Raw genomic sequence first — 27,956 nt, forward strand, 5'->3', positions numbered from 1 at the left:
GCAACACGCGCCTGTTTGCCTCACCAAGGTGCGCTGTTCGTACTAGAGGTCCGACGCAAGAGCTTTCCTCCGGAAGGGCTGCCCCAAACTCATGGAGTCTTTCACACTCGCCTGTGTAAGCACCGCGTGTAAGACCACTCCCCGCACGCCCACGGCAAAGGCCAGCTAGCTCAGCACCGGGCGGGGTGTCGCAGATTCGCATGGGTTGTGCATCCAGTTCGTCTTCTGCACGCGCGCGAAGAGCAGCATTGCAGTCTGCTAGAAGGACGCCTGGCCAAATATGATATTGCTGACACAGGACAGTCGTCGGCTTGTTCACAGGACTGCTTGGACGCCTGCGTGTCTTCAGGGCGCGGTCTGAGCGACCGCTTGGTGCAGAGATACGTGGAGCGGCCTCTACTGCTGTTTGACGGGCGAAAGTTCGACCTGAGGCAGTGGGTCCTAATACGGAGCTTCAACCCCCTCAAAGTATATGCATTCACAGATCTATACTTGCGTCTCTGCACGGAGGCGTACGACGTGAGTGACCTTCATAACCGTTTTCGACACATTAGCAACTGGAATCTGAACCGGCTAAACGATACTGTGCAATCCACCTCGCAAGGAGGCCCGACTTCATCGCCAACTTCTGAGTGCAGCAAGCCGTTAGCAGAGCTCAGGATGGCACTGGATCGGGTGACGGGAATTTCTGGCTTCTGGGAGCAGCATGTAATGCCCCAGATCCGCCACATCATTCTCCAGACCGCGAAAGCGGCCCGGCCCTTCGTCATCTCGAGGCCGAACTGCTTCGAGCTATACGGATTCGATATTCTTTTGGACGAGGACTTCCGCCCCTGGTTGATTGAAGTCAACTTGAGTCCCGCGTGTACCGCCAGGTCTTGCTGGCACAAACAGATGGTTAGTTCCATGTCGCAACAGCTGCTCGACCTTCTCTTAAAAGAACGTCTTCCGCCCGCTTCTTCGCGACCTGCGGCAATGGCGCTGTCTCTGCAAGCAGACAAGGACGGACTCGGGCAATACTCCCCAGTCTCGCCACACTGGGAACTCCTCTTCGATGAAACTACTCCTCCTGCCGAAGCCGCAAAGATATTCCCTCCCATCGAGTCAGCAGTGTCCCAGGGCTTTGTCCGCGAAAAGAGAAAGCGTAACCCGTTTCTGCAGTTCTATGCGCGCCCCTTTCAGCGTACCACCGAACAACAGGTGGTCCGCGAGCAGAGTCATGCCGGGAGTGTTCCTTCCTCTGATGAGGGCCATTGGTCAGGGGACAGAAAGAAAGGAGTTAAGCCGAGGGGCAGGACGAGTGAAAATGGAGAGGGAGCTGGGCGCGACAAGCTTATGGTTATTGGCGTGCAGTTGAGCAGGCAACAGGAGGCTGATTTGGATTTCTGGGTGCGTATAGCTGAGTCAAGATGTCGCATTATCAGGTGGTGGCGGCAAACAGCATGGAGACGCAGGGCTGCCAGAAGGAGAAAGATGAGGGTTCATGCAGATATCGAGCTCGATGTATGTTTTCCTTAACCCCCCTTATCTCCGCCAGTCCGGCCTCGGGGAGATGTATGGCAACTGTGTACGAGTATTCACCTCTCATTCTGGTGTCATCACATCGGGTGCCTGGACGCGACTTTGTCCAGATGAAATTACATCAGAATCCACCTGGTTATTCTTCCCTGGAGTTCCTATTAACTTCTCCATCCCTTTGAATAATCGTGCAGTCGTTCTTTGATGTGCTTGCTTTTCTTACCTCTGTATGCTTGTGTGAATTCTTGCTTCTCTCTTCCGCGTAGACGAAATGGCAAGTTGACTGCTCTTCTAGCTTTTTGTGTCCAATGTGTTACTGTGAAGCTTGTCAACGTTTAGCTGGTAGGACTGTGGCACTCCTTTACCTGACCGATAATGTCACCCGCGTTCTCCGCAGTGCACGCCTTTCCACGGCCTGGGGGTAACAATATTCTGGGGATGTATACCGAAACAGAGCTATCTCTTGGTGGCAGATTATCCTGCCCCTCTTGGTTCCTTCAAACAACTGCCATTTTCTCGCAAAACAGATGCTGCCCTGCTGTTGACTCTCTTTCTTGTCGGCGTCACGCAGTCACTCCTGGTTGTTCGTGGCCGTGCGCTTGTGTAGTCATATTAGTGACAGGTGACGCCAGCAGGCCGCAGACGCGAACTAGGTCCTGGAGGCCCGCGCTCTAGCAGCTGGTAGTGCGATACCTGTGAAGGGGTAATGCCGTACGCGAACGACCACCGCCAGTCCAGTGTCACGGCCGGGTCACATGTAAATGTCAGACTGTTTTACAGGTGACGCGGGTCTTTATCCGGTGCGTTGCTACTGCGGGCATGTGTGAACAGCGCAACCCGTGCACAATTACGTACAGGCAGGCCACGAAGCACCAAGCGCATCTCCTGTATTTCACTTCACGGGATGTGTACGGCAAAACATTCAGTGGTCGGCGTGGCAGCCTTTGGGCCTTCCGGCTAGTCGAACACGCACTGTTCGTGGTGTACGCTACCAGATTGCGCGATGTCTGCAAGGTCGAACTCTTGACTCCTGCAGCTACTGGAACGAGTCTGCGCCCTCCACGTGACAGACAACTCAGACCCACAGACTGGGCATTCGAACTAGTCCCAGCGCTGACAGCCGTGACGGATTCCGGACTCGCGCGCAGGCCAAGAGGCAAGGAGGGCCCTAGAGGCGTCCACGGGTTCTGCGTGGCGTTTTGTGTGTTTACCCGAACTGCTGCTATCCCGAATCGCTTCACTTCACTCTTTTCTCTTGTTGCGGTTTGAGGTGGCTCTCGTGTCAGCGGAAGGGGAGGAAAGAGCGGGTTTCCAACCTGCGTTCAGGGGCGCTCAGAGGCAGGCCGCAGCTCTCAGACCGAGGGTACTGTCCTAGCTGGTAGCGCATTGCGCCATGTACCGTCCCCTGGCGTCAGCTGGTCTCACACGTGGTTCCGTGTTGCACTGCAGGTATATCACGTGCCTCTCTACCTGGGTGTCCTTCTTACTGTGATGCGACAACCCCGTCAGCTGTTAGCCTGAAAGTATGGTGCTTCTCTTCTTTTACTGCTGTTCGCGGCCTCGCAACTCGCTATCACCTCCGCACCTGTGTTTGCAGCTCGAGAGGGTTCCTTTCTTTTTCCTCACACAAACTCACAGAAGCACAGGAAGCAAGATGGCGCTGCAGACAAGGCCACGGGACATGCTCCCTTCCTGTCTTCTTCATACCACGGAGCCCTGCCCAGGTCTGCTAGCGCGCTTTTCCTCTGTCAAAATTTCACCTTTTTCTCGTTTTCGAGCTCTTTCCCCAGCAGCCAGAAAGGCGGACCTTATACATTCGTAGTCATGGTTGGCTTCACTAGCGATCCATCTGGTAACTTCTACACAGCCGCTTTCTTCGCTGTCGCACGGAATCTACATTTCTCGGCGAGTGGGTACTGCGCGCCATTGACGCACCCGTGTCAACGCTGAGGGCTGCGGGCGACAGATCCACAAACCTGCCCGCTGCCTTCTCTCTGGTCGGCACGTGCCAAGTCAAGTGACCGTGGCTTCCTCTGTCCGGTTCCTGTCGGCGTCGCCGCGGCGAACTCCAACAGGAGACATCGAAGGTTTCACTTGCATTACAACCATACAGGCACCGGAGTCCCCCCAACTGCACGAGGAAAAGCAGATCTCGTACTCGTGATTCTGCCGCTCGGGGGGGCGCCTAGCGGCGTTGTATAGACAGCGTCGGGTGACTGAGTGTCAGGTGCGTTACCCCTGTACCTGACTACTGGCAGAGTCAAAAAAACCCCAGTGGTAGCAATTTCTCGGGGTTGCTTGGAGACTTCCTCTAGAAGGCACTTTCCTGTTTTCTACTAAAGAGAAGCGTCGTTGAAAGCAGCCCTTTTGACAACATTGAGTGCGCTTCTACGCGCCAGTCGGAGAGTTGGTTGGGGTGGAAGTGTCTGGGATATCGTGACAGGTAGGGACGTGAACCAGCGCGCAATCGACGGCTTTCATGTTCAACTGCATGTACACGGTGCCCCTTTGCCGGAACCTTTCTTGTCTAGTTTTCTTCCACAGCTCTTATCGAGTGGGAGTACCCAACATTCCCGCGGACCTTCTTCCGTCTCCCAAGTGCTCTCAATGCTTGTGGGGTGAACTTCTCATTGGGCGGTTCATCCTCCATCTCTCACGACCGGCGAGTCCCACCGACGACAGCGTAACAAGCCATCGACGCAGGCGTGTAAACCCAAACAGACGAGAGAAAGCTAGACCGACAACCATTTTTCTTACACAAACAGCTTTCGTGTGGGCCGCACGATTATCACCAATGACGTCCAGTCTTGCAATAATGTTTTTCAGGGCCGGGGCAGGGAGTAAGGCGACTCGTTGTAGTGATGTGTGCCATCTCGTGTAGCAGAAGGTACGGCACACTGAGCAGACGTGTCGCCTTTTTTCTCTCTGACTGCTGTGGCCTCCTTCCTTCTCCAAGTGAAACTTGGCTGGAGAGACGTGGGAAGTATACGCCTCAGTCTTCACTGATGGCTCGACAAAGCACCTTTAGACTGTGGTCCCTCGTGTCAATTTTCCGGCCTTTTCCTTTCCCTTTTCTCTCTCCTTCTTCCAATCAGGTTTACTTATTTTTTCCGAAGAGAAGTCTCTTGCCTACCCTCCCTGGGGACAGCTCCTTCGGGGCAAACCCATCTGTATTGCAAAGGCAAAGGGGCGTTCAGCGGCGTCCGTCTGAAACTGACAGATTCTTTGTGTTCGCATACAAGAACACTCTCTTGTCTGCGCATACCTGTGTGGAGGCCTACGCTCGGATGACTGGTGATTTTCGGAGGGCTTTAGCGTGGTCTACTTTCTTTCTTCGACTTCTCTGCACGTCGGGCGCACAGTAGCCATGACGTCTTTTCTTGCCGACCAAAATGAGAGGCTTCGCCTCAGCACCAACGGCAGTAGCTCCCGTTTTCCGGGGTCACCTCATCCTGCTGTCGCTACGGTGGCGTATTCTCCTCCTTATTCTCCCCCTGACGAGGTATTCACTTCGTGTTCTCCCTCCCTCGCTCCTGCCTCAGATCCTGCGTTTCCTGCCCCTCTTGGGAGCCCCCCTGCCGCTTATCCCATACAGCCTGCATGTCTATTTTCTCATCATGACTTTGCTCGTATATTGGGGGGAGCAGCGGAGCCTCCGCATCCTCGCCCCCCACAGGGTCCTCCACCATACCCGCAAAATCTTGTCTCTCAGTTCCTTGCCAGGGGACCACCCGTGCGACCACCATCTTCTCCGCAGGAAGAACAAGAAGGCCAGTCACGCACACCTTCATGCATGCTGAACGGTTACCTGGGACCGCATACGAGACCCACTGACAGGAGCGGTCCGACTGATGGGGACGCCGGCAAAGAGATAGCGGCAATCACACCGTACCAAGAAGAAACAAAAGTAGATCTGCGACATCGGAGAATTTCTCAGGAGACAAGGGGTCAAGAGCGAGGCAAGACTGCAGATATCAATACCGATGTCTCCACTTCGGGCGCTGGTATGCCTTTAGAGCAGGTCGCCACGGACCTGGCCCTCCCACATCGAAACTCAGTACGCAACCAGGACGGCCTGCATGCGGTCCAGCCTCGGCGTGAGGTAGAGCTCAATGGGCATTCGTCCGCGAGTGACTCGGACAATATCCACTCTGAAGGCCCCACTACGAACCGAGAGCGTTTGAAAAGATCTGCGGCAGCACACAGCTACACAGGGTCCCCGCAGTGTCGTGATCGGGTAGATCTTGAAGAAGTCCCGCTACCGGGGGTAGAGTCCCCTTCCCTCCAAGCACATGGCGTTCGCGTCCTCTCCCGATCTCCCCAGGTGGGGATCCACAGTTCTGCTGAAGCAAGCCCTGCTGTGTCTTCTGCCGGTCAACGTGGTGAACAGCCTTCTGCGTCTTGCCGCTCGCAGCCCAGTCAACTTCCCAGTGAGCTCGGCGGCATGACAGAAACACGCGGAACGCGCCATAGTCAGCTGCCAGGCAGATTGGCCCGAGATGGCTATTCTTTTCCACAGTGTAACAGTACAGACAAGAAAGAGCATCCGGACACGTTCCCCTCTCTTCTTGCCTCCGCTCGACACCACGCCTTCAGCAACCCTCCCTCACCAAGTTACCGCGAGGTTCCGGCGTCGGCGCCACCTTCAGCAGTTTCCGCGTCAGCTGGACTGACTCCAAGCACCGGCCCAACTCAAGTTGGCTTTCGCTTTGCTTCTCAGGAAGAGATGAGGGGCGCAGCTCAGAGCTTGCCTTCCGGCGTAGTAAGCAGTAGCAGGTACCAGCCAGTTTCTGGTATTTCTACGGTGGACTCGGGACCTGCTGTCACTACTACTGGAGCTTTAGCAACAGCCACTGCATTCTTTTCAGACCAGGGCACCGTATCGCGGACTTCTCCGCCCGCAATAGTGCACCCCCACCGCGCAACGAACGGAATTCAAGGCTCCTTGGGGAGCTCTGAGGGAGGGGCTGCAGCAACATGTAACTTCGGAGAGGACCAGTCGAGAGCCTTCTCTTTTGGGAACTCGGGGGGGGGGGCAGGAGACGGTATGAGCTCCCGAGAAGCCTCTGTTTTGCAGAATCGCTTGGAGGGCCAGCAGAAGTCAGCGGCGGTGCCGGGACGGATGGAGTTGACCGGACAACAGCGGGCAAACTCCATCGACACAGGAAGGAGTTTTCTTAATGGGGAGCAACGATCGATACGAGATTTGTTGGTGACGCGTAGAAGCACCAATGACGCAGCCAGCTGGTTAGCCGCGCAAGAAGTCGCGCCGCCCCAACCTACAGGTAGGCCTCGAAGCTCTCACCTTCCCCTCTCCGCGACAAGAAAGCGGGGCCTGGTTGGCAGTTTTCGTCCCGACGTCATAGCAGGAACAAAGAGAACTTGTTTTCAGGAAGGCTTCTTGATGCCATCGTCTTGGACAGTTTCTCCCTAGTCTTCAATTGTACCTTTCGATTGTCCGAGGAGCTAAGCAGTGCAGTCTATAGCGTAAACACTCTACGTGCCTCCGTGTGTATGTCTTGACAACGGGGGGTTGACTGGAGAGGAGTTGAGACCCTGAGAACTGATGATTTTACTACTTAGCTGTTATCAAAGCCACAGTCCCCGAGCGTGTGTTCTGGTTGTATCCGTTTCAGCGCCACACCATATGTCGCCTTCGCCTGCGCGCGGTGTCCAGCTGCCCTCACCGGACATGGCTCTCCACAGGTTTCCCATCAACTCCCGAACTGGATGTTACCCCCGGAGCTTCCGTCTCTTTGCATGGCACGAAAGACAGCAGCTCTTGGTGCGATCGCCTGAGGAGCTGGCGAAGTGTTTGGGGTGTCCGCGGCAGAGCAAAGCTAAAGTTGTTGCGATTTTTGGCAACACAGGCGATGGTAAGGAGTAAACAGTGTAGAAGACGCTCTCGAATGCTTTTCGGTAGGCCTCACTTTAGTACCGATAGTCGTTCCCCATCTGTTTATCCCTACGCCGGGACAGCGCGAGTTTTATCCTGGCGTGTTGGCGTCCGCGTGTAGTCGAGCGTAGTCCTGTCCGCCACCGGTCTGCAGACCAAGACACATACACCCGTTCTGATAGTCGTAGTTACATTCAGCATCCGCATGCATGAGCAGCGATCCCAAGCAGATGCTTGTCGTGTGTGAGTAGGACTTTCCCGTGAACTCTGAGCCGACGCTCAGGTCATACCGTTGTGCGCCCTTCAAGAGCTCTGTGCTCGTGCTATCTCCTGGGTCAAGACATTGTCTGCTTGCTTTTCATAGGCAAAAGCGTCCTTCTAAACAATCTTTTCTTCTCTGGCCAGCCAGTTTTTCCACTCAATCCGCCCGCGAGCTTTGCAGGTTCGCCGTCACTCAGCACAGCAGCTTGCGACAAAACTTCTTGGCCTGTACCGGTGGCATACAGCAAAGGCCCGGGTGGGCAGGAAAAGGGACTATGTCCTCCCAACTTCGGAGCGGCATTGAGGGGGCCGGCTGGCGTTGTCGGAGAGTCGAAGGTGGACAGGTGCTCAGCAAACCAAGGACACGGGACGCTTGTGGCGGGACTTGGCGGCACCAAGGATGTCTGGGTTGCTTGGTGGCGAGCTGAGCCTTACAGCGGATGTGACGATGCCATCATCATGGATACGGAAGGTAAGCACAGGCTGCTAGTTCTGGGCAGAAGTAGCAACTGGGCATCGAATCACGTGTCAGGGCCATCTGGACTTTCGGTGAAATGAGTCGCCTTACTGGCGGCCCCCTGCAGCAACAGTCAAAGCACTAGCGTGGTTGTTTACCTCTTCCGTAAGCTCTTTTTCAGAGCTGTCCACGTGAGGGACGTGCCAGACAGCCCAGCAGTGTCTGGGTAAGAAATACATCGCGCCATTCGGCGGAGACTGCTGTTCTTGGTTCGCGTATTTTGTATTGGTAGACAACTACGGGCACACGGAGAGAGGACATCATCCGGCATCCATGTCTCAGCAACGGCTCAGGTCCATAAACGGCACCTTCATCGATGTCCGTCGTGAGGAGGGTGGCGGTGGATCGCGCGTCACCGCGAGGGGGGGCTAAGCGGAGTTTCGACCGAAGTGTGTTTTACCTTTGTCGCGTGTCTCTGCTCAGGTTTACTCGGTGTCTGCGAAGATGAAGCGAGTCGCCTTCGTATGCTCATGGTCGTGCTCGCCGTGGCAGGTAGACTCATCTTTAACTTCGAATGGCTAGGCTACGTCAGCGACTCTCTCGTATACTTCCTTTCCATCTTGCTGCCTCGTCTTGCCACTCAGAGCATGTCCTGTAGAGTGGAGGTTGGTATGTTGTACATGATTTTCTTTTAGAACGATTCGACGTCTTCTTGCAGCAAAGAGCTTGTGCAGAAGTTGGCGCTCACAGTGAGCTCGAGGCTGCTGCCTTCTTGCTGCACACATCTTGATACGCTCAGACGAACAGGCGTCACACTCACCGGATCAAGCCTTGCAGTCACTAGGACCCCGCGGTAAGAGGGAGGGGAAGGTTTCAATGAGAGGCGTGGGTTTTCTAGACAAACACCAGCGAGCCGAATCAAGCCAGGGTCTGAACTCTCAGGTAACACGTCACCCCTATTCCCTGCAGGGATATACGCACGTCAAGCTCGGCACGCTCGTGTAAGGAAGCGTCCCCGGACTCTGCTCTTTTAGCCGTGTGTGCTGGCCCGACGGCAAGCGAGAGAATTGTTTTCTGTGTCCTGTTGCTGCGCGCAGACATCTGCATCGTGTGCAAATCGAGTGAGCGACTGACAGGTGAGTAAACCCCAGCGACACACTGCTTCCAGTTCAGCTCCAGGTTGCCTCTGCTCGCCCAGTCTCAGATGTCTTGGTGCCAGAATAAGTAGCGGCTGAGCGGAGAGGGTGACCGCACTGCCTAGGAAAGTGGACTAGGCTCCACGAGTTCTTCAGACGCAAGGAGTCTGCTAGCTTCTTACTGGGGGCACTGTTGGGTTTTTGACTTTGCGGTCATTATCCCTAGGCGTTCTCAGCGCCTGGTGAAGGCACGCATCTCCGGTCTCGTTCTGCTCTCATTTCGCCGGTACCGCAAAGGAGGCCAGAGCTCTCAGTATACTAGATCTACTTCGCGCATATGCTTTCTGGTGTTCTCCGGTGCTTGGACTGTACAGTTGACCTCTTCCAGTTTTTGAATGCTGCATCGAACATCTACCTGCAACATCTCCGTCCTTCGTTGCGAGAGGCCTTGGAGCTGCAAGCCGTACCTGCGCACCCGAACGGACCAGCCTGCCTAATATATCACCAGCTTCTGTATGATAAGCCTTTGATGACCAGAACAACCCTCGCAGCCGCTACAACATCTGATGTGTGCCCCTCTTCGTTTTCGCATCCAACCGCGCGCGGCACTGCGGGCCAGTCTGTGACGGCGTCAGGGGGGCGTCAGTGGGACAACAGTGGCCATCCTGGACGCTCTGCACATGGATTGCTGGGTACTGGAGAAGACCGTCACCGAGGGTGGCTAACAGTGATGGACTCGTCGACGTTTCTGGAGTTGTTCAACGCAGCTTTCAGCAGTAAGAGACACAAGCCATATATCGACGCCTCGACCAGCAAGGAGAGGCACGTGCTTCCGGTGAATCTCTAGCTGCGCGGGAGAGCTCGTGCACAGACACTGTCGCTTGAGCAAATGCTTTTTGGTAGCTTGGATGCCTAGCGCAGGCTGTTGGCGTTGTTGGTTCGCTCTTGCAGTACAAGGAAGGAGATTTGCAGAGCACTTGCGGCAGTCTTTTCCAGTGCATCTTCTGCCGACAGGGTAAGGTGCTTGTCCGTGCAGGCGCACACAGGTGCAAGTGCAGTGCGTGAGGGTGCTCGGATTTGTGATACCTGCTGCTTCTGGTGCGCTTTGGGGGTGACCGTCTCGGTGCCCTCGGTTGGCCAGCGACCCGGTGGCTTGACCGGCAGCGTATTGAAGTTGATGTTGTCCGACTGTTACATCACACGCCGGTAGAACTGCGATCACATCTCCGTGGGCGACACGTGGCTTCTGTGTTTTGCAGCTGCTTTGCCGCCGAGTTCGACACCGAGTGCCTCTCCCTTTGAAGCTTTCAGTCTCGTCGAGTACATCGGGTTTTCGCCATGTCTCACCTCGTCTTCCAGCTGCACTCAGCAGGCTCAGCTCCCCGAACAAGGTAACTCCATTGCGGATTCTTCTTCAAGCCCAGTTGAAATCGAAGCGCTAAGTCAACGGATTCGTCAGCTTCTACATCGAAGCACAGCAGCTCGACCCGCTCGCCCTATCGCTGTGATTTTTGGATTGCTTCAATACCTCGTCAGGCAGTTTGGAAGACATAGGGTGCAGTTGCAGAGGTCGTTCTGCGGCGTGCCTGCGGGCAGGACGGCGGGCCAGCGAAAGCTAAAACGATCAGATTCCAAGCTACAGTCAGCTAGGTCGGGCAGCCGCAAACACGTGAATGTCAGTCTTTCGGGTGCAAGTGGAGCTGGCGGGGGAGAAGACACCGATGCCAATGCCAACGAGACGGAGGCAGACAGTATCGTGATCAGGTGGGGTAGCGCGCCGGCGTCCCTCTCAGCCGCTAGAGGAGATGACGAAGAGGAGGAGAATGCTGTGCTTCTGACGCAGCTCTGCCGGAGGTACTACAGGGATGACGGAATGGAAAGTTGCGTTGTGTGTCCAGCTATTTGCCTCTGCTGTGGTCGGCGCTGTTGTCTTTCTATGAACCATAAAGGACTGCCTCACTGCGCTGCCATGAGGGACGACACGGCTGCGGCTGTAGCTGCGGATCTCCTGCGTCGCATTTATGGTCGTGCGACTGTAGGAAGTGTCGACGGGTGTCAGGGTCCCTTAGAATCCGGGGGTCGCGGAGGCGGCGTGGGCCGGATGCGGCCACAATCGGGAGGGATGGTGCAAAATCAGCCTGCCGGGTGCAGATTCAGACGGGAGCTTCAGAACCGCCGGATGCTGTGTCGCGAGTGCTGGGAGCAGAGGGGTAGGGAAGAAGTGGTTGAATGGCGATCCTGCGCTGCGGCAGACGCTTCAAGCCTGAAAGGGATGGTCATGCAGATGTTTTCAGGTGCTGGTGTATTGGAATGCAGGGTCTGTGGAGTAATCTACATGAAACGCGAAGGCGTGTTGAAGGCAAATCCGCAAACACCAATTGAGGCAGGGAAAGTCATCGTACAGACGCACCATTGCTGGTCCCATGTCCCACTGTCAGCAGCTGATACCGGGGACGGAAAAGAATCCGGTAAGAGCTCAAACAACGAAGATGACGACCGTGAGTCTACCGATAGCAGCGGAGACGAACAACAGTTGTCAGGCCGCCAGCATGCCGCTGGTCCCCTGTTCTTCTCTAACGGGAAATTCCACTTTTCCAGTGAGGGTGATGAGTGCGATGTGAACGGCGTTAGCACTTTTCATAGCACCCGAATGAATGGCAGACAGAGCGACCACAACGGGGGAGGGGGGGACGCGGAGGCATCAATGCGATGGCGATTGTCATATTATAAGAGATTAGCTCCTGTAATTGCGCAAAGACAGGCTCTCGGAGAAGGTCGGAGAGGTCTGTTGCCGGCATCAGGCCCTTCTCACCCACTGCGGGGAACAAACGGCAGCGCGGATCAGTACTGTGACTTTGGATTCCCGACCTCTGGTTATGCAGTCACACGGTCCGCACGGCCGTCAACAGGAAACTGCGTGACTGGGTACTTGCGGTCGGGCTCCTCGGCTTCCTTTTTCGGAGACACTCCAGCAAGGGAAGGGTCATTTTTCGGAAGTTCGACTGTCAGTGCTGGAAGCGAGGACGGTCCGCGCCCTGCCAACGTTACGGATCCCCGCGCCACGGCACACGATCCGCTGTCTGTTGCTGGGGAATGGCTTGCAGCAGGACGGGATCAGTTCACGGCGAGTACAGGGCTGCCCCCGAGCGCAGCGGTTGCCTCAGCAGCAGTGGCAGCAGCTCAAACGGCGACGACCGCAGTAACATCTGCGGCGCAGAAGAGCATTGCTGGGCTCCCGTCCCACTGGACAGGGCAGGGACCGGCCTTCTCCCGTAAACAGGCGCTCAGTCTTTTGCCGGCAGCATTCGCCCGCAGGTTCTACAATGAGGTTGACTCAACCCCTCCAGCCGTGGAAGCCTCAGATAGCACGCGAACCGCGGAAAATAGTCGGAACGGCAGATACAAGGAAGAGCTATCACATTCTGAAACTGTCTGTCGAAGTCCACAGCACGCAAGCAGAGCTGGCGTACATCGCGCAAGAGATTGTGCCGAGATGGACTCCACACCTAGGGCGGCAATCCGAGTTCCTCCGGGCATCCTAGCAACGCGTGCAGGCTCAAGAGGACTTCCAGAATTTGGGGAGCGGTCGTATCACTCTTCGGTGAACGGAGATCAGACCTGTTACGATAACGGCCCGACATCTGTTCCCGTGCGCAGTTTCCAGGCTGATCTACCGTTCCGAACCTCTCGACGATGCAGCCTTGCCGCGACAGACCTCGACGACACAGAATCTTGTGACCGAAGTGGCGTTCGGGCAGAGAGCAAAGCGGACCGTTTCGCGGAACGAGCAGAGCGTTCGTCGGCACCCGCCGTGAACGGGTTGAGGATGCTGGAGACCGACCAGTGTGATGAGGCTCCAAGCATCGATAACAGTGTCCCGATATCCGACTTTTCCTGGGGAAGGAATACGCGAGCAGAGCTATCACGGGTCTCAGGGGACGCCAGACCTCCGAAAACAAACGATACCCGATATGAGCCCGACGGGAGTAGTGAGTTACATGCGAGGGACCAGACAGTGAGACAAGAGGACAGAGACGCTTCGGCGATGATTACGGGGCGAGAAGTTGCAGACTCCGGTGGGGTTCATACCCTTTCACCGGGGTGCAGTAAGAAGGATCTGCGTGTCAGAATTCGCATTCCCCTCACAGTAGACGAAAGGGCCAGACGACGACAGCAGCTGCACGGGGAGCAAGCACAGGTGAAGGATCGAGGCAGATACGGGCAAGACAAGAGCGACAACAGAGGTTCCGAGATGGAGCTCCAGAATGGACACACAAGGCGCGTCTCACCCGGTTTCGAGTCTTCAAAACTTACCGAAGAATACGATTGTAATCCGCCACCTGGGCAGCGGTCACAGACGGAAGACTTTTCAGCCGCTGAAAGAACTAACATGCTTCTTCACGAGTGTCAGAACTCTCCAATACCGCCTCCTCACGAGAAATTGCTGTTGTTGCAGAATGCTGGCCATAGCTTTGCGTTTCCCCAAGTCACCGGCAACGGTCCGAGTCCACGGGGTTGCTCGGAGAGGACACGGTACTTGCCGTTAAGGAATATGTCGGGGGAACTTCTTGGAGGGGCTGTTATTTTGACAGCCGCAGAGAAGGACGCTCGAGAGTCGAGGCGTGATGCTGGAGAAGAGAATGGGAGCGCTAGCAACTATGCTGTTGGCAGCTTGGGCAGCCGAACGAATTCAGTGGGCGTTCCGCTCGAGTCAGCGAAACAGCAGTCTTTGACAGCACCAAGTCCCGCTTCTTTGAATTGCGACTTCGGGCGGGACGGCAGCTCAGTGGTCGCACTGAGCTCTGGACCCCCTCAGGAAGAAGACTCGTTGTGTGGGGAGCTCCCATCGAAAGAAAGAGGCGACGAGGAAGGAGCAGTGACATTGGGGCGTGGAACCGGGGGATCTGAGTACAAATTGCTTGTAAGGAGGAAGACGGCTAAGAAGACGGTGCAAAATACGAATCACGTTGCCGCCCCGCAGGAAGAGTGAAGAAACGCATGCCCCTCAGCAGGTGATACCCACCCCCGGTAGGTTAGAAGAATTTCAGGGTAGTGCACGCTTGAGCTAATTCGTCGCTTCCTCTCCTCTGCCTGGAGAAAGGAGAAAGGTATTGACAGTTTGGCTGTCGCACTGGAACTGAAGAGACCAGCAGATATTTCGCAGTGTCGGGCGCAGTTAAAGGTTTTGTCCAGCTATAGTCCGATGACGCCGTGATTCCTCATAAAAAGGATGAACTTCCAGGGCAACCGCTGCGTCAGTGACGGCAGGTAAACGCGATTTGCAAGACAAGTTCACTTTTTGTACGGGCCACGTGCTTTGAGGTTGCTGGTATTGTCAAGGGGGCGCTGGACGCCCCTCAGAACACAGTCGGACAGCCTAAGTTCCAGAGATTTGAACGCCTGCAGTGTGAATCGAGTGAGGCGGTCTGCGCGGTCCATCTCGTGGCCGCGGAAACCCGGCGACTGCGCGAGGATAAGGCAGCGTATGCAGAGGATGTTGCCAGCTTCATTCAATTTGCGAGGATGTACGATATACGGGGCATGAAGGTCACTCGTGGTGTCCGTCTGATCAGCCGTGCGTCCATGGGCCCTCTTCGTTCTACATTTTGCTGACAATTGTCCGCCCCCCCCCCTCATCTTTTTCAGTGGTCAACGCGCTGGATATTTCCTGTATGAACGGGATTTCGGTTTGCTTTCCGTGTGAGTGAAGAATCACCTTGGTTTTCTCCATGCAGACGTACGCTTCTGCGCAAGTAGATGACGAAAATTTCTCAGGTACGAGGCGTGCAGCACAATGGTTCTGGTTTTTATTTTCTTAGGTGTATAAGCATGTGCTCTGTTCAACGTGTGAGCACTTCCCGAGAATGTATGATTATACCGGCAAATAGCTCTGTCCGAGTTTCTAATTCACCCGCTCCGTCTACCGCTCCGTGGCCGTTTCGTCCACGGCACATCTGAACAGACGCCCGCTTGCCGACATTCGCCGGCTCTATGCGTGTGTGGTTTGCTCGTTGTAGTGTCCTGGTTGAGTACCTTCTCCACTGCTGAAGGGTCAGTGAGCCGCCAGTGCTTTCGCTGTCTGACGAACCAATCAGCGCGCATACTAGTTCTCAGAAAAAAAAATTCGATGTATCTTCTTTGTTGATGCGACAATGGCGTGCACACCTGCACACGGGTATCTGGCGCTGTGTAGTAAGCGCCAACAGTGGTTGCCTTTCTGTTGAAGCAGGCGTTCTGGCGTTGTGTGACGCCGGCTGGCTGGGCAGTGTATGCGCAGTCAAAGCGCCCTTAGACTGTGACCGCTCCGGGGTTCCCGTGTTCGTGTGTGAAGCCCACGCTTCCTCTGTATACCAAGCTTTTCTTCAAACGTGGGGCCTCCAGTGATCGTGTATTGGGAGTTGTGGACGGAGCCTACCAGCTTCCTTGTTGGCGTAAACGTCCCTTTCAGGGCAGTTCGTTTCAACTCTTTCGGAACGCTCGTTTTACAGTCAACTGGCGGGCGTCGTGTCTGTTCGTGTACACCAGCCCAGCCCCAGCCGCCATCAGTCAAGAGTACCTGAAGGTCGGCTTTAGGGAGGAATCATCACCCCTTTGGGTCTTGCGTGAAACTCCCAATTGGGTGGTCGCCTTCCTATGACCATTGATCTGAACAAACCATCAGTGTCCCTGAAACCCTTGTGTACACAGCTAGGGGGAATACGTCTGATGAGGCTCTGATCAATGAAAAACAGTTGGCCTACGCGCTTTCACCGGCACTGCTAACAGTATGTGCAAAGCCAGCCGGTTTTCCTCAATTGTGAAGAGAAGGACAAAGGATCCTCCTGCGTTGCAATGGTCGGGTGTCAGTAATGATCCGCGTCGACGGTACAGTCGCTGCGAACCCTGCTGCTGATACCAACGCTTCGATTTGGCGGACTTTCTTCATGCCTGTCGCGCGGTTGGAGGGGCCAGCTACTGTCCTCATGTGGTTGATTACTCGTGGGAGATGTCACGAGCGCCTTCAGTATTTACGTGCTCTCGGATCGTCGACAACTATTTTTCGTCTCGTATCGCTGTGAATCCAAAAGGCATTTCGTTTGGTTTGTGAACGAAGCTTAGAGACACGGGGGAGTGTGCACCAGAGAATCTCTCACCGGAGACCCGTCCAAGCGAGCGGCACACGCGGCCGGACGCTGGACACGCGGCCAGCAAGTGGGAATCTCCGTTGTGTTACTGCCATTGCAAGGGCGGTGTGAGGGCCTTTGCAGGTGCAGGCTCTTCCTTGCCACGTGTCCGTGTGGATTATCACGCTGGTCCGGTTGCTGAACAAAGGTGCCCCGTCTGGTAGCACCTCCCAAGTGCAGAAATTGGCCATTACATATGGCTCGTTGACTGGATTTAGTGCGGGGCAGCTGCCTCAAAAAAGAACAGTTGGGCAGTGGATAAGGTCACGAAGCCGTCCGCACTAAGTACTCATGTTACTTAGCTTCACAGAAAGAAACACCGGCGTCGGAGCATCAGCGCTGAGCAACTATGGTGGTACTCAGGACGTATATTTTTCCGTGACCATCATGAGGAGTGAAGCGTAAGCTAGACTATCTGAACAATAGAGAACCCGGCACACTCGATGTTTCCGAAGCACCAGTTACAGGCGGAAAAGTTGTCGTCTCCAAAGATGCTACAGACACCATTGCCCTTTGCCGCGAGAAACGGTTACATACGTTGTCCCGGCTGGAAACTTGTCAATTGCCACCACCGAGAAAACCTGTTAGCAGTGTCGAAGAACGAAGTACGGGCGTCACGCAGAAACAGCAACAGTTCCGCAAGCTTACCGCGGCGACCTTCCCTCAGTGTGCTTGTGAAATGGTATTTTTGACGGTTTGGGAGCATTAAGGAGTGAGGCACGGACAGGGGACGCACAAGAGATTGCTACGTGCAGAGCGGATCACAACGCCAACGACAAGTGGGGACGCCGCACGCCACTAGCGGCGGTATGCATATATGTCCGAGTATACAGACATACTTACGGGGCAGAGACAGACTGTCTCATCACGTGGAATGTTCCAAGCGACGGTGGTAGCGTCTACTGCTGCAGATCCGCATGTGCCCACGTCAAGGTAATGACGGTCTGTTCGGGGCTGAAAGAGTCACCTGTGGCAAAGAACGGGCCAAACCAGTCCTAAACTGAGCTGAAACTCGCAAGTCACCAGAAAGACGCCTCGGCCAGGGTGAGGGGTCGTCTTTTCTGCGACCGAGAGCTTCACAACCGACGTTTCGTTGTACTGCTACTCTGGCTTGCTTACCAGCGCGTGCCGGGGATGCTTGCAGATGAAGACCTAAGTTTTAGATGCGAAGTCTGCTGGGTTCGGTGCGGGAGTCTGGGTATGTATGCATACGACAGTTGACTTGGTTCAGCACAGCCGCCTTTGCTTTCGCCGTTTCTGTTTCCTGGAGCTTGTGACCTATTCCAGTCTCTACAGGTGACACCAGCACTGGCAAGCAGACACCCTCCCGCCTCACTCTGGTTTATCTACCGTCTTCTCCGCTGTATCTGAGTTCAGAGGCGGGCTCAGAAGCACTACCAGTGCAACGCGGCGCAAGCGCTACTACTGCAGCACGGCGCAAGCTGCGGCAGAATGGCATTCACTGGTACTCTCGTGTTCTAAATTTCGTTGTCGCTACGCTGACTGTAAATCAGTACAACCGGGGCTGCCCTCATTACACAGGAGAGCCTCCGGAGCTGGGATGCTTCGTGACACGGTTGTTCACCGTGATCCGGCCTGGTAGCAGGCAGGTTGTCTGAGGCGCCGGCGAACTCACCGGGTAAAGGAATGTGGCGCTGCCTCGCTTGATCTTAAAGGTAACTTTATCTCCCGGGGCTTTGCTCGTAACCCAGTCAAATAGCTGATCACAACCGCGCACACATGCACAAAGCCGTAAACGTTTGGATCCCTTTGATCACCAAGCCGCTTAAGGCGCTACTTCCGCGGCTAAGGAGGAAGACCCACTTCTCAGTTCATGTCAGGCATGTGGGAGCGACACCGCGGCTTCGTGTGGTACGACACGCTCCAGAACCCGTTGCCTACAAAGGCCTTGACTGAAAGGACATATATATCAATACGCCCATGACGACGCGACCTTTCACTAGCGCGCTCGCCACTTGCAGAAGTCAAACTTACTTCGGAGAGCGCGGTTACTCTGGTTCCATCAATCTCGGTGACAAGGTCACCTCTGCGCAGACCGGCTTTCTCCGCCGCGCTACCGGGTACAATCCCGTCAACAAGAAGGCTGTTCCCTGATCCATCAGCGCATCCGCATTCAGAAGCGAACATGTATAGTTTGCCCACAAGCTTTTGAAACAGGTACACCGACAGGTTCGAACATGGGCGCCGTTCACTCTGTTTGAATGCCGCCGATCGGCCCAAGTTATTCGCATTCTGCATGAAGTATCCGCGTCAGTCACTGCAGTGTGGAACGAAAATTTGCCAGTGCAGCCAAGCAGAATGCGATATCTTTTTCTTTACATCCAACTACGCGATAGAAAGAGAGAGGAGCCCGGTAGCGAATAAATAGAATGCCTCTCTGTCTTACTACTCACAGAACCGGGGGGGCAGAGAGACCTGTCCTGCTGACTGGGTCGGTGCTTCTTCATAGTTAACCCCATACGTATATTCGCGTGAGAGTGGGAAATTCTCTCGGATTTGCGGATGAACCACAACCCGACCCTGGCCCAGCACACCATTCGACCGCACGGAACCGGCCGCAGCTCTGCAACTTGGGTAGCGAACTCATCCTTAGGCGCCCTTTAACAGTAGCAGCACAGCTTGTGTTGTCTCGTTTGGTCTCATGCCGTATCGCAGGCAGTGAAAAAACGGGAAAAAAGCAGTCTTCATGGTGACCCAGCTGTCTTACTCGGCGCGGTAGAAAACGTCTTCGGGAAGCCCGCTGTCGCCCCTGAGACGACGAAATCCGCGATCGCCTCGCTGTCACTGGTAGCGCGGAATATCAAGCCTGTGAGTCGTGTGAAAGATACTGACAGCACTTGCAGTAACCTTCTGTACCTCACCAGACTCCGTGAGACGTTCTGCGCTACACATATCTACGATACCAAGACTGTGGAAACTAAAGCGCCACTTATGCACCGCGGCGACACATAGAGTAGCTGCCATCGTGCGGGCAGCTCTTTTTTTGAGGCTGTCCGGACGTCTCTCAGCCGCGGCTCATGTCGTGCAGGGCAAAACAGAAACTTCTGCAAGTATAGTGGTGGATCTCTTCTCCAAATCCCCTCTCCATTCTTCCTCGGCTAAAGAAAAGGCAGATCATTCCCAAGAGAGCGGCACTCGGGGCACGCCCTGAGACTCTTCTAACACGTGCCGAGAACCAACCAAACCAGGCACATCGGTTTTCAAGCAGTACGTGGCAAACCTGATAAGGAGACTGTCACGTCTCTCCTCTACAGTGCTTAGTCGTGTGACGGAGGACAGATGTGCTAGCGTTAGCTGATCTCATATTGCGGAGGCAGAAAACAGACCTGCGACAGACCACCACTCACATGTTGACTAAGACCTGCTGCTTCTTGCAGTGCAGACTGTAAGCGGGGGCAGATGGCAATGGTGACCTATCCACAAAACGCTTCTACTCTTTCTTGAGTATAGACGCCCTTCGGTCCTCGGGTCGTTTTTGAAATCTCGAACGCGTTCAGGAGGCTTCATGGATTTGCATTTCTGGATGGCGACAACCTAGGCAAGTTGTGCTGGTACCAAAAATGTGCATGTAGGCATTGAGATGCCCACGACGTTGATCCAGTTTGCTGCATCCACCTACCAAGGCTCGGCGGAGTGTACGTCCCGGTGCCTTCAAGCTGGGCAGCAACTGAGAGCACGAACTGAATGGGAAGCGCAAGCCTGGAAGTAGACAAGCAACGTCAGCACCATGGAGAAAGCGAGTATTGGGTGAGGAGCCCGCGTAAACACACTGGTAGAGAAGGAAGAACACTTGGAGCACCCGAACCGGACAGCACTCCGGCCTCCTCGATTTCTGCAGACACTACACGAGCGCATGCTACGACGAAACCTCCACAGGGTGGAGACAGGCCGTCTGTTGAAACGGATGTGCTTGGTGGGTGGCGGCAAGTTGTACTATGGGACTGTCACTCGGTCATCTATATGAAGTACCTATGCCTCCACGTAGTCGTAGACGCAAGCAAGCCAGACTGGTGACCCTGGCTTCGGTTTTCATTCAAAACCGTGAATCGTCATTACTTCAGCAGCGTTTCCCGATGTGGCTTACCCGTAGTCCTGAAATTTCTTCACGACCATGCCAACAACCTCGCCGCGCAGATTACACACCGGGGACCCCGACATTCCTACATGGATTTCGAAGAGACAGTGAAAGTCACCTGTTCCGTCGGTAACGCCGTTAAATCATTGCTGTAACTTCGCAAAAAAGACAACGGTCGTAATGCAACTGGCAAGTCGAGTGCCCGGTCCCATGAAGGCACGGTCTCTTCTAGTAGGCAAGTCAGGCTTCACCTGCACCTCGTATCACGTTTACGTCCGAGAGCACCCAGGAGGCTCCTCTTGATATTTACCGCCTGCAGCGGTCAAGGGCGGGTTACACGTCAGTCGTGGATGCCCGGCGGTACAGAAAACGTTTTGCGTAGCTGCGCAGCAGAAGGCGAGGGGGGGTACGTAATGACCGTTTTGTCAGACGTCTGCAGGCTCCCAGCTTAAGGCCTTTTGTGTGCGAACTACATCGTCTTCCCACGAGGACCTTAGGCAGAAAGGAAAAAGTCGACTGTTCTGCTTCCGTTGTTACACTCAGAGACTGCGCGGAAAGGTGAGGCATCTCGGATTGTTCTTTGAGAGTTTCTTAATTCCGGGGAGACAACCACAGCTTCGCTCTTTGACACATACCCACCCAAGTCTCCACAGCTGTCTTCTCGCGGGCGTTGCCACCACCCCAAACTCGTGATGTTCACGGAAGAGCTGCAAGACTAATCCACTTACCCGGGAGGGTAATGAGACCGAGCTGAATGAAGCGTACACTCGTGCCCGCTCCAAGAGACAAGAAGGCCTGCTGGGGTTGGCATACCACGCCACAGACGCCCACAGGCTCGTCGCCGTACTGAAACGGTAGGGAGCAGCATCACAGCAGAAGGAAATCCTGGGTCGGAACGCTGGAGACAGGGCCCGCCGGCGTGTCTGTATTGGTAACCACCGAAGATAGAGAGCGTCGTGTGGCGAACGGGGTCTTCTGTTCGAGAGCCTTCACGGTGAGAGAAGAGGATACAGAACGCAGAGCTGTAATGTGACTGCCGTCAATGGTGTATATCTGTTCTACACGAAAAAAAGGGAATTATTCGCTCTCTCTCTCTTAGTGCTATGTGCTTCAGGCTTGAAGGAAGAAGTAGAGAAAAGAAGCCTATTATTTCGCTGACTACTCACCTCAGTCGCTCCGCACGCTACGACCAGTTCCCCCTGCACGGGCCTACGAACCAAGAAATCCCCACTGCTACGGTTCCTTGGAGTCCCTGCACACAGAAATCCAACAAAACCCATTTTCGCCGTTGCAGCGGGGCAAGACAATACGGCTACAAGGAAGAGGGGAGGTGAGCGCGGGGACAACACACTGAGGACTCAAAAAAGAAACACTGCCACTCTTTTTCACCGTCGACACGGCACGCTGGGTGTGCTAGGAGGTCATCCAAGCTGTTCTTACCACGACTGCGTTGGCCCGTCTTGGCGTGAGGAAGTTTGGGCGTCTCTTGTGACGGAGCCTCCACTCTAAGGACAGCTACATCCGAGTCTGAAAGAAAGGTTCACGCATCAGAGCAGAAGTCAAGAGCTCCTTATGACGCCTTCCACGCAAGGCGTTTCCTCATCCTAGACATCGCTTTTCTTCCTATCTTGTATGGGGAGTCTGGCGGGCGCAGGAAGTAGACTGAAGAGGCCGGAGCGAATACAGAGTTTCGCCGAGGTTTGCGGCCGAGGCAAAAGAAGTCTGACGAGTGTGTCTGGGCTCAGCAAAACAGTCTACGGCCTGACAGTACGCCAACAGGCGTGGCTGGGACGAGTCAAAGATGCAAGCCCCCCTGTATGTGAGTAGGTGCTCCCAGGGTGGCCTCACGGCGCAGTCCGCTGCTTCGTTCCCGGTAAGTAAGGACGAAAAATATCCCTCTGTCCGGGCGCCGACAAGGCAGAATGGGTGACCGCGATCTGGAGAGTAGCTATGTGTGCGGAAGCGCGGCGAATGAGAGAATCGCTCGGAGACTAATCTCGCGCACCCACAGTTCGATTGTTAGACTCATGGGCATTCTATTGTCTCCCTTCAATGTCAGATCCAGCCGGAAAATAGTTGCGTGCGCGCTCGTCGACGGGCTGACTTTCTGTTTTTCACCTTCTTGCAAGCCGCCTCGCACCTAAGGCCACTGAAGAACCGGGAAAGCTACCCGTCTCTCCGAAGTGAGGCAGAAAGCATTCTAATCCGCCCGCGTACGGAGGGCACGTGTGTCCGACTGTATGGACTTTCTTGTCGATATTCGTAAGTATCGTGGTTCGGATTTGAACACTTACTCACGTCCACACCCTCGATTGCCGCTCGGAAGAGCCTGCCGTCGCTTAGCTTCACCACGTAAGCTGTTTCCATTTCCGCCAGCTCGTCGTGGGCCTCCTGGCAAGCCACCGAGGAAGAGGCACAGAAATCCGGGACCGGTGAAGCGGGAGAGTGAGAGGCAGCACAGCAAGCCACGAGACGACTGCTACGACCCTGGTGGCTCAAAGAATCCGAAGACGCATGGCCACTTGGATGAAATTCTTCCGGGAAACTATGTTGGTGAGCACCGATTGGCCGTGGTTTCTCACTGTCCGGCCTGTTCAGAGCGTCCTGAGTCAGAAGCCCAGGCACACACGCATGCTGGCGGCGTAGACCAACAGAGTACCATACAGAGTCGAGGGCGCCAGGCAAAAAGCTCCATCTCTCACATCAGGCGGCACTGTCTCCACCACAACGTCCCGAAGACAGCAGAACGCCTAAACACGGACGTTTACGTGTACAATAGAGAGATAGACGGGTGATGAGCCTTTGCGCGAGTGATTGCTGCACCGGCTACTACGTCTAGAGCGGGGACGACTGCACTCTCTGGACGCGCAAGATTTCCAGTTTCTGGACACGAGGCAGGCCGGACTTCTTTCACCTGGGACCGGGCTTGCTGACGAGGCCAGGATAAACCGCCGCCCCCGTTCTTGTCTGAGTGAGCCGAGAAGCCGGCACAGTTCCTTGACCAGCAAGTTACGATGCGAGAGCGTGGCCGCACCAAGCTTCTGTGAGCCCTATCGTCTTGTCGTGTGCGTGAACGTAGGAGAGAGTGTGGTGTTAGGAGCAGAGTTAAAGAAGCAGCTGGATTGGTGGAGAGCTTACAGTTTCCACTTGGGCATCGAAGAGATGGGCAGCGGTTAGAATGACACCTGAGGATAAACAAGTATCGTCGCTAAAGCCGACACATCTCGTCAGTTTTGTGTCTGCAAATCCTCCATTCGTATCACAGCGGAAGGCTGAAAGCGGCGAAACAGATCTGCAGGTTTCACCCCTTACTTTCGCGGCGAAAACGAAGCAAAAAAGCACAGGGCTAACCGTGTAGTAAGAGAGGCCGAGGGAGCCCCCCGACGTGGAGTCGGAGACGGCATTCATGTGTTACATATCAATACACATTCGAGTGTGTTTGGCCAGACTTGGATACTGCTCGATATGACAGGCCCAAGATACTGCAGAACACACTCCACACAGAGCGCAGTGCTCAGAACGCATAACGATCCTGCCTGCTTCTACAGACGGTTCAGTAACAGAGGCAGCAGCTGTAGGCCGGAAGCCGTCATAATGCAACCTGCATGAGCATTTTGATTCACAGTTTGTGTGTCTACGGCTAGCTCGCACGACCGTTGAGATAGCTGAATTTACTGCCACTACTAGGAGAGCTGTACCACTTCTCTTTCAGCTAGGCCGCCAGCAGCACTGTCAACTCTACTTTTCCCCCGCCCGCCCTTGTACCGCCCTGCTCTGCGCGGTCTAGTGAATACCGTTTGCAATGGCCTCCAATGTAGAAAAGCCCTGCATTTGGCTGCCTTTGGCGGTGACTTCGTGGGTGTCGCTAAGAAAGCACGCTGAAGTGTCAACGCCATCGAAATGGGTCACTCCCGGCGTTTCGGTCGAGAAGCGACGCCCTCATCAACGGGATCCAGACGCGTGCACGCCCAACTGCATCTTTGGAAACGTGCGAGTATGAATTTGTCCACATGCTTGGGAGTACACCAGCTTTCGCGTAAATGCATTCATTTGTTTCTGAGTGATCCCACCACGTTGGCTATAGGTATGTATGTGTGCGGTGGTAGGTCTACGAACATGATCGTACGTCAATACTGGGTATGTACGTACTTGAAACGTGTGATGCATGCGCGGATATGCGCTAAACGTAATGTAAAGCTTTCTTCGTCACACAAGCAAGTGTACAAGCGGGAAGCTAGTCTACGGATAATACGTACCGGCCCGACATTGAATCCGTGTCCATCTACACGGCCCATTTCCCGCCGCTCTTGTATGCTGAACTTTCAGCTTTCATGGGGAGGCTCCAATCTCTTACCTTCCGGTTTATACACAAATCCTGAGCCAAGGTAGTCCACCGTGTACCCTTCTTCTTGGTCCTTCACAGGTCTCCCCGTGGTCCAGTCTTGCGACGCTTCTAACCTGCCGTGCCTCTTCACTTTCACCCTTCTTTTCACACGATACACCCGGACCACGCACGGGCCAAGCTCATTCATCACTTTGATGACTGGTTGTTCCAGATATCCACTCCGGCACGCAGCGACCGCCGTCGCGCCGCCTTCTGTCTCCTTCTCCGTCTCCACCGGCTCAGCACATGAAGCTATAGGACCAGATAAGTACGCGGGCCGCGCAGCTTCTCGTTCGGAGCCACAGAAGGACGTGCTGATACTACGCGCCTTGTTGTGAATAAACGCAGTTTTTGCAACCCTGAGAGAATACTTAGTGCTGGAAATGGGAAAGCGTGCTACCCTTCCGTGGTGACGTTGCTGACATAAGCAGGATTTCTGTGCAAGCACAGAGCGAAGGAAGAGAACTTTCTCTAAGCTCCTTTCAGTAGCTCCAGAGGACATCGGGAAACCGTCTGGAGAGGGTGTTTCACCCGTTATCGGTTTTGTCGTCGAAATCGGGGTATCTTCCTCTTCTTTCACAAACCCAAGGGGTAAACTTTCACGTTTTTCTCTTTCCTCTTCGACTGGATAAAGTGTAAGAGAGCCCAAAACTAAGAAGCCGTACACCCCTGCATAGCTGGGGGGGGAAGGGATATCTCCACTGTGTCCATGGTCTATGTGCACTCGAGGATGGTGATTGCTGGTCTTACGAGGCATTCGCTGCGAGGAAAGCCGCGCCAGTTCGGCTTTTGTTGTCCTCTGGTAAGACGGAGACTGGGCAAACTGTTCGACGTCTCCAAGTGCGTCTCTACAGAAAAAGCGAAGTTCGCGAGGGCCCACAGTGATGGAAGTGCTGCTGCGCACCTCCGTATGCAGACTCCTTTCAACAGGTGACCATGAGGCTGACCTCGGTCGCTTCGGAGACACCTCCGAAGAGAAGAGAGAGCTAGACAAGCGAGGGTGAATGCGATGAGAAAGTGCCATCATTGCTACCCTCCGCGACGGCTCCATCACGGAAGCTCTCTCATAGAACATTGCTGCGTTCATTTCCGAGACCGAGAAAATCACTCCAGTGACGCGATACTGAGAAAGGCAACATTCAGAAGCAAGACAGGGGAGGCCCCGGGAACGGTTTGAAGGCAGAGAAAGCATAAAAAGTCTCCAGTTTGCCGTTGCCGTCCATGCCCCGACGCCACGTTGTCATGTTGTGTACAGATTGAGTCGTTGAATCTTGCAAGTGCAGCACCTCGAGGCATCGCTTTACAGGAGGGAAAACGGATTCTTTGAGCGATAAGGACTCCCTCGGCGACATATGCAGCTGGAGAATGTAGAAAAGCATATGCTTTCAGAAAAGGATAGCAAGCTAATGAGGCAAAATGCCGCCACTAGCTAGCTGGACAGCTGCCAGCAGAAGGATTCCGTCATTGCAGTTGTCCGAGAGGAAGATACGGCCGGCCACCCGGTAGGGAGAGTAGTGGACGCGGTAGCAGCGAAATAGTCGCGATGGTTACTGAAGGCCCCATTGGCTACTATCATACCACGACCCCGCTGCAAGGAAGTGCCAGGACGACCGCTGAGAAACTTGGGACTACCCAGTTTGGCACCTGCAGTCCTAGAAGTGACATCCCACTTTTCCAGCCTCTTCGGACGAGTCAAATCAGCGCCCGTAGCACACCAACAACGGCCAGACACCGTGTCTCGTCACTAGGGACGGACGCCCAGAGTGGGTTGTGTTAGATCAAGAGGGTAACTCCGAGGAAACAGGGACCACCGGTCCTCGAAAAGACCATGTAAACACGTCTACCAGTCCCTAGCGTGCTCATCATGCAAACACGTTGTACACACTGGGAGAGACCGATGTGCCCTCGGCGATTCGGGCTGGAACAAGGTCTGCGTAGACCCGAAGGTTCTTAGGGTCGCCAACAAGCAAAAGCAGTCGGTTCACTTGTGGATTTCTCTACAACTTTTTCTAGACTCATTCTGGGCAAGAAACAGTGTATATGGGGACCGGGCGCGATTGCTTCTTGTTCAACTCCTGTTCACGGTTTGGGACTCTTCGCATGACCTCTCCTCACGGCCCTAGGGCTCGCTGCATGCTGTACATGCACAGCTAATAGTGCAACCCTGCATCAACTATCGCTAGAATTCGTGAGGTCGGACCAGGCAGTCGGGGTCACCGATAAAAAAAGTGGTCACTGTTGCTCCAAGTGAGCACGTCCGCATCTATGAGGTGCAGAGTTCCCACCTAGAGTTCGTTCTTAGTCTGCCAACCCTGTCACTGCTAGCAATCCGCAGTCTCTCCAAGGAGTGTCAGGAAGCGCGCGCCGCTCCATCGGACCGTGTAGAGCACGATTTGGCAAGGAGCGGCGGCACCTCGGTACGGGTGCATACTTTGAGATGCTGCCCAGGTCTTTTTTTTGAGCTGAAGACACCCTTTCTTGTCATTCGTTATCTGCGGTCTTACGTCAGCCCGTCATCAGCACATGTTGCGCAGTCGAGCATTCTGTCGGAGGTTGTTGGAGGGTGAGTTCCTAAAAGTCTGACCAGCAAGAGCTCCAGAAACTCTCTTTCTGGATTGCAAGTCCCTCATGGCCTGGTTTCGCGCAGCCTAGTGAAGCCTTCTCCTCTTGACACGCGTTGTGCCCCTAGCTCAACCGTCGCCGTTCTCTGCTTGCCACGCTGGCACAACACAGCAATTGACGAACTTTTCTTGAGGAGTAAGTCTTAGCTCCTTTCTTCCCCCAGCCTGGCACTTATGCTCTTCTTATGGGGGGTCCTCATACGCGGCCCACACGCCATGATGAGACAGTATTTTCCCACCTTTGGTGCTTGTGGTCTGAAACCTGTACTTGACGCAGCCGACTTTCTCCCGCTGTCTCACCTGGCACGGGCGGCGAAAACTGGCGAGACAGCCACATCACTGACGGAGTACACGTAGGTATAGAAAGGAACTTAGCCTCTGTCTCGACTAATGCTACGTCCCAACAGCACTCGATCTCTGACTC

At 54.7% G+C, this 27,956-nt stretch overlaps 2 protein-coding genes across 2 annotated transcripts; one reads left to right on the forward strand and one right to left on the reverse strand.

Annotated features, from left to right (window-relative positions):
- Nucleotides 1–4,058: 4,058 nt before the first annotated feature.
- On the forward strand, nt 4,059–16,115 carry CSUI_001021 (zinc finger fyve domain-containing protein 1-like). The gene is made up of 8 exons (XM_068061227.1): nt 4,059–6,803; nt 7,155–7,394; nt 7,779–8,147; nt 8,616–8,684; nt 9,230–9,268; nt 9,643–10,044; nt 10,220–10,283; nt 10,528–16,115. Exons 1-8 carry the CDS (start codon nt 4,886–4,888, stop codon nt 10,568–10,570), a joined length of 3,144 nt encoding a protein of 1,047 aa, XP_067926790.1. The 5' UTR covers nt 4,059–4,885; the 3' UTR covers nt 10,571–16,115.
- A 526-nt stretch (nt 16,116–16,641) lies between these two features.
- On the reverse strand, nt 16,642–26,989 carry CSUI_001022 (protease do). Its single transcript, XM_068061228.1, has 12 exons — nt 24,882–26,989; nt 23,666–23,712; nt 22,822–23,131; nt 21,968–22,054; nt 21,694–21,779; nt 21,256–21,373; nt 20,537–20,612; nt 20,072–20,151; nt 19,160–19,258; nt 18,427–18,542; nt 18,068–18,151; nt 16,642–17,398 (listed from the first exon to the last, which is right to left on the reverse strand). The coding sequence occupies exons 1-12, from the start codon at nt 26,101–26,103 to the stop codon at nt 17,360–17,362; spliced, it is 2,364 nt and encodes a 787-aa protein (XP_067926791.1). The 5' UTR covers nt 26,104–26,989; the 3' UTR covers nt 16,642–17,359.
- Nucleotides 26,990–27,956: the final 967 nt, after the last annotated feature.

This window comes from Cystoisospora suis, assembly GCF_002600585.1.
Source record: "Cystoisospora suis strain Wien I chromosome Unknown contig_404, whole genome shotgun sequence".
In the NCBI taxonomy this organism is placed as follows: domain Eukaryota; phylum Apicomplexa; class Conoidasida; order Eucoccidiorida; family Sarcocystidae; genus Cystoisospora; species Cystoisospora suis.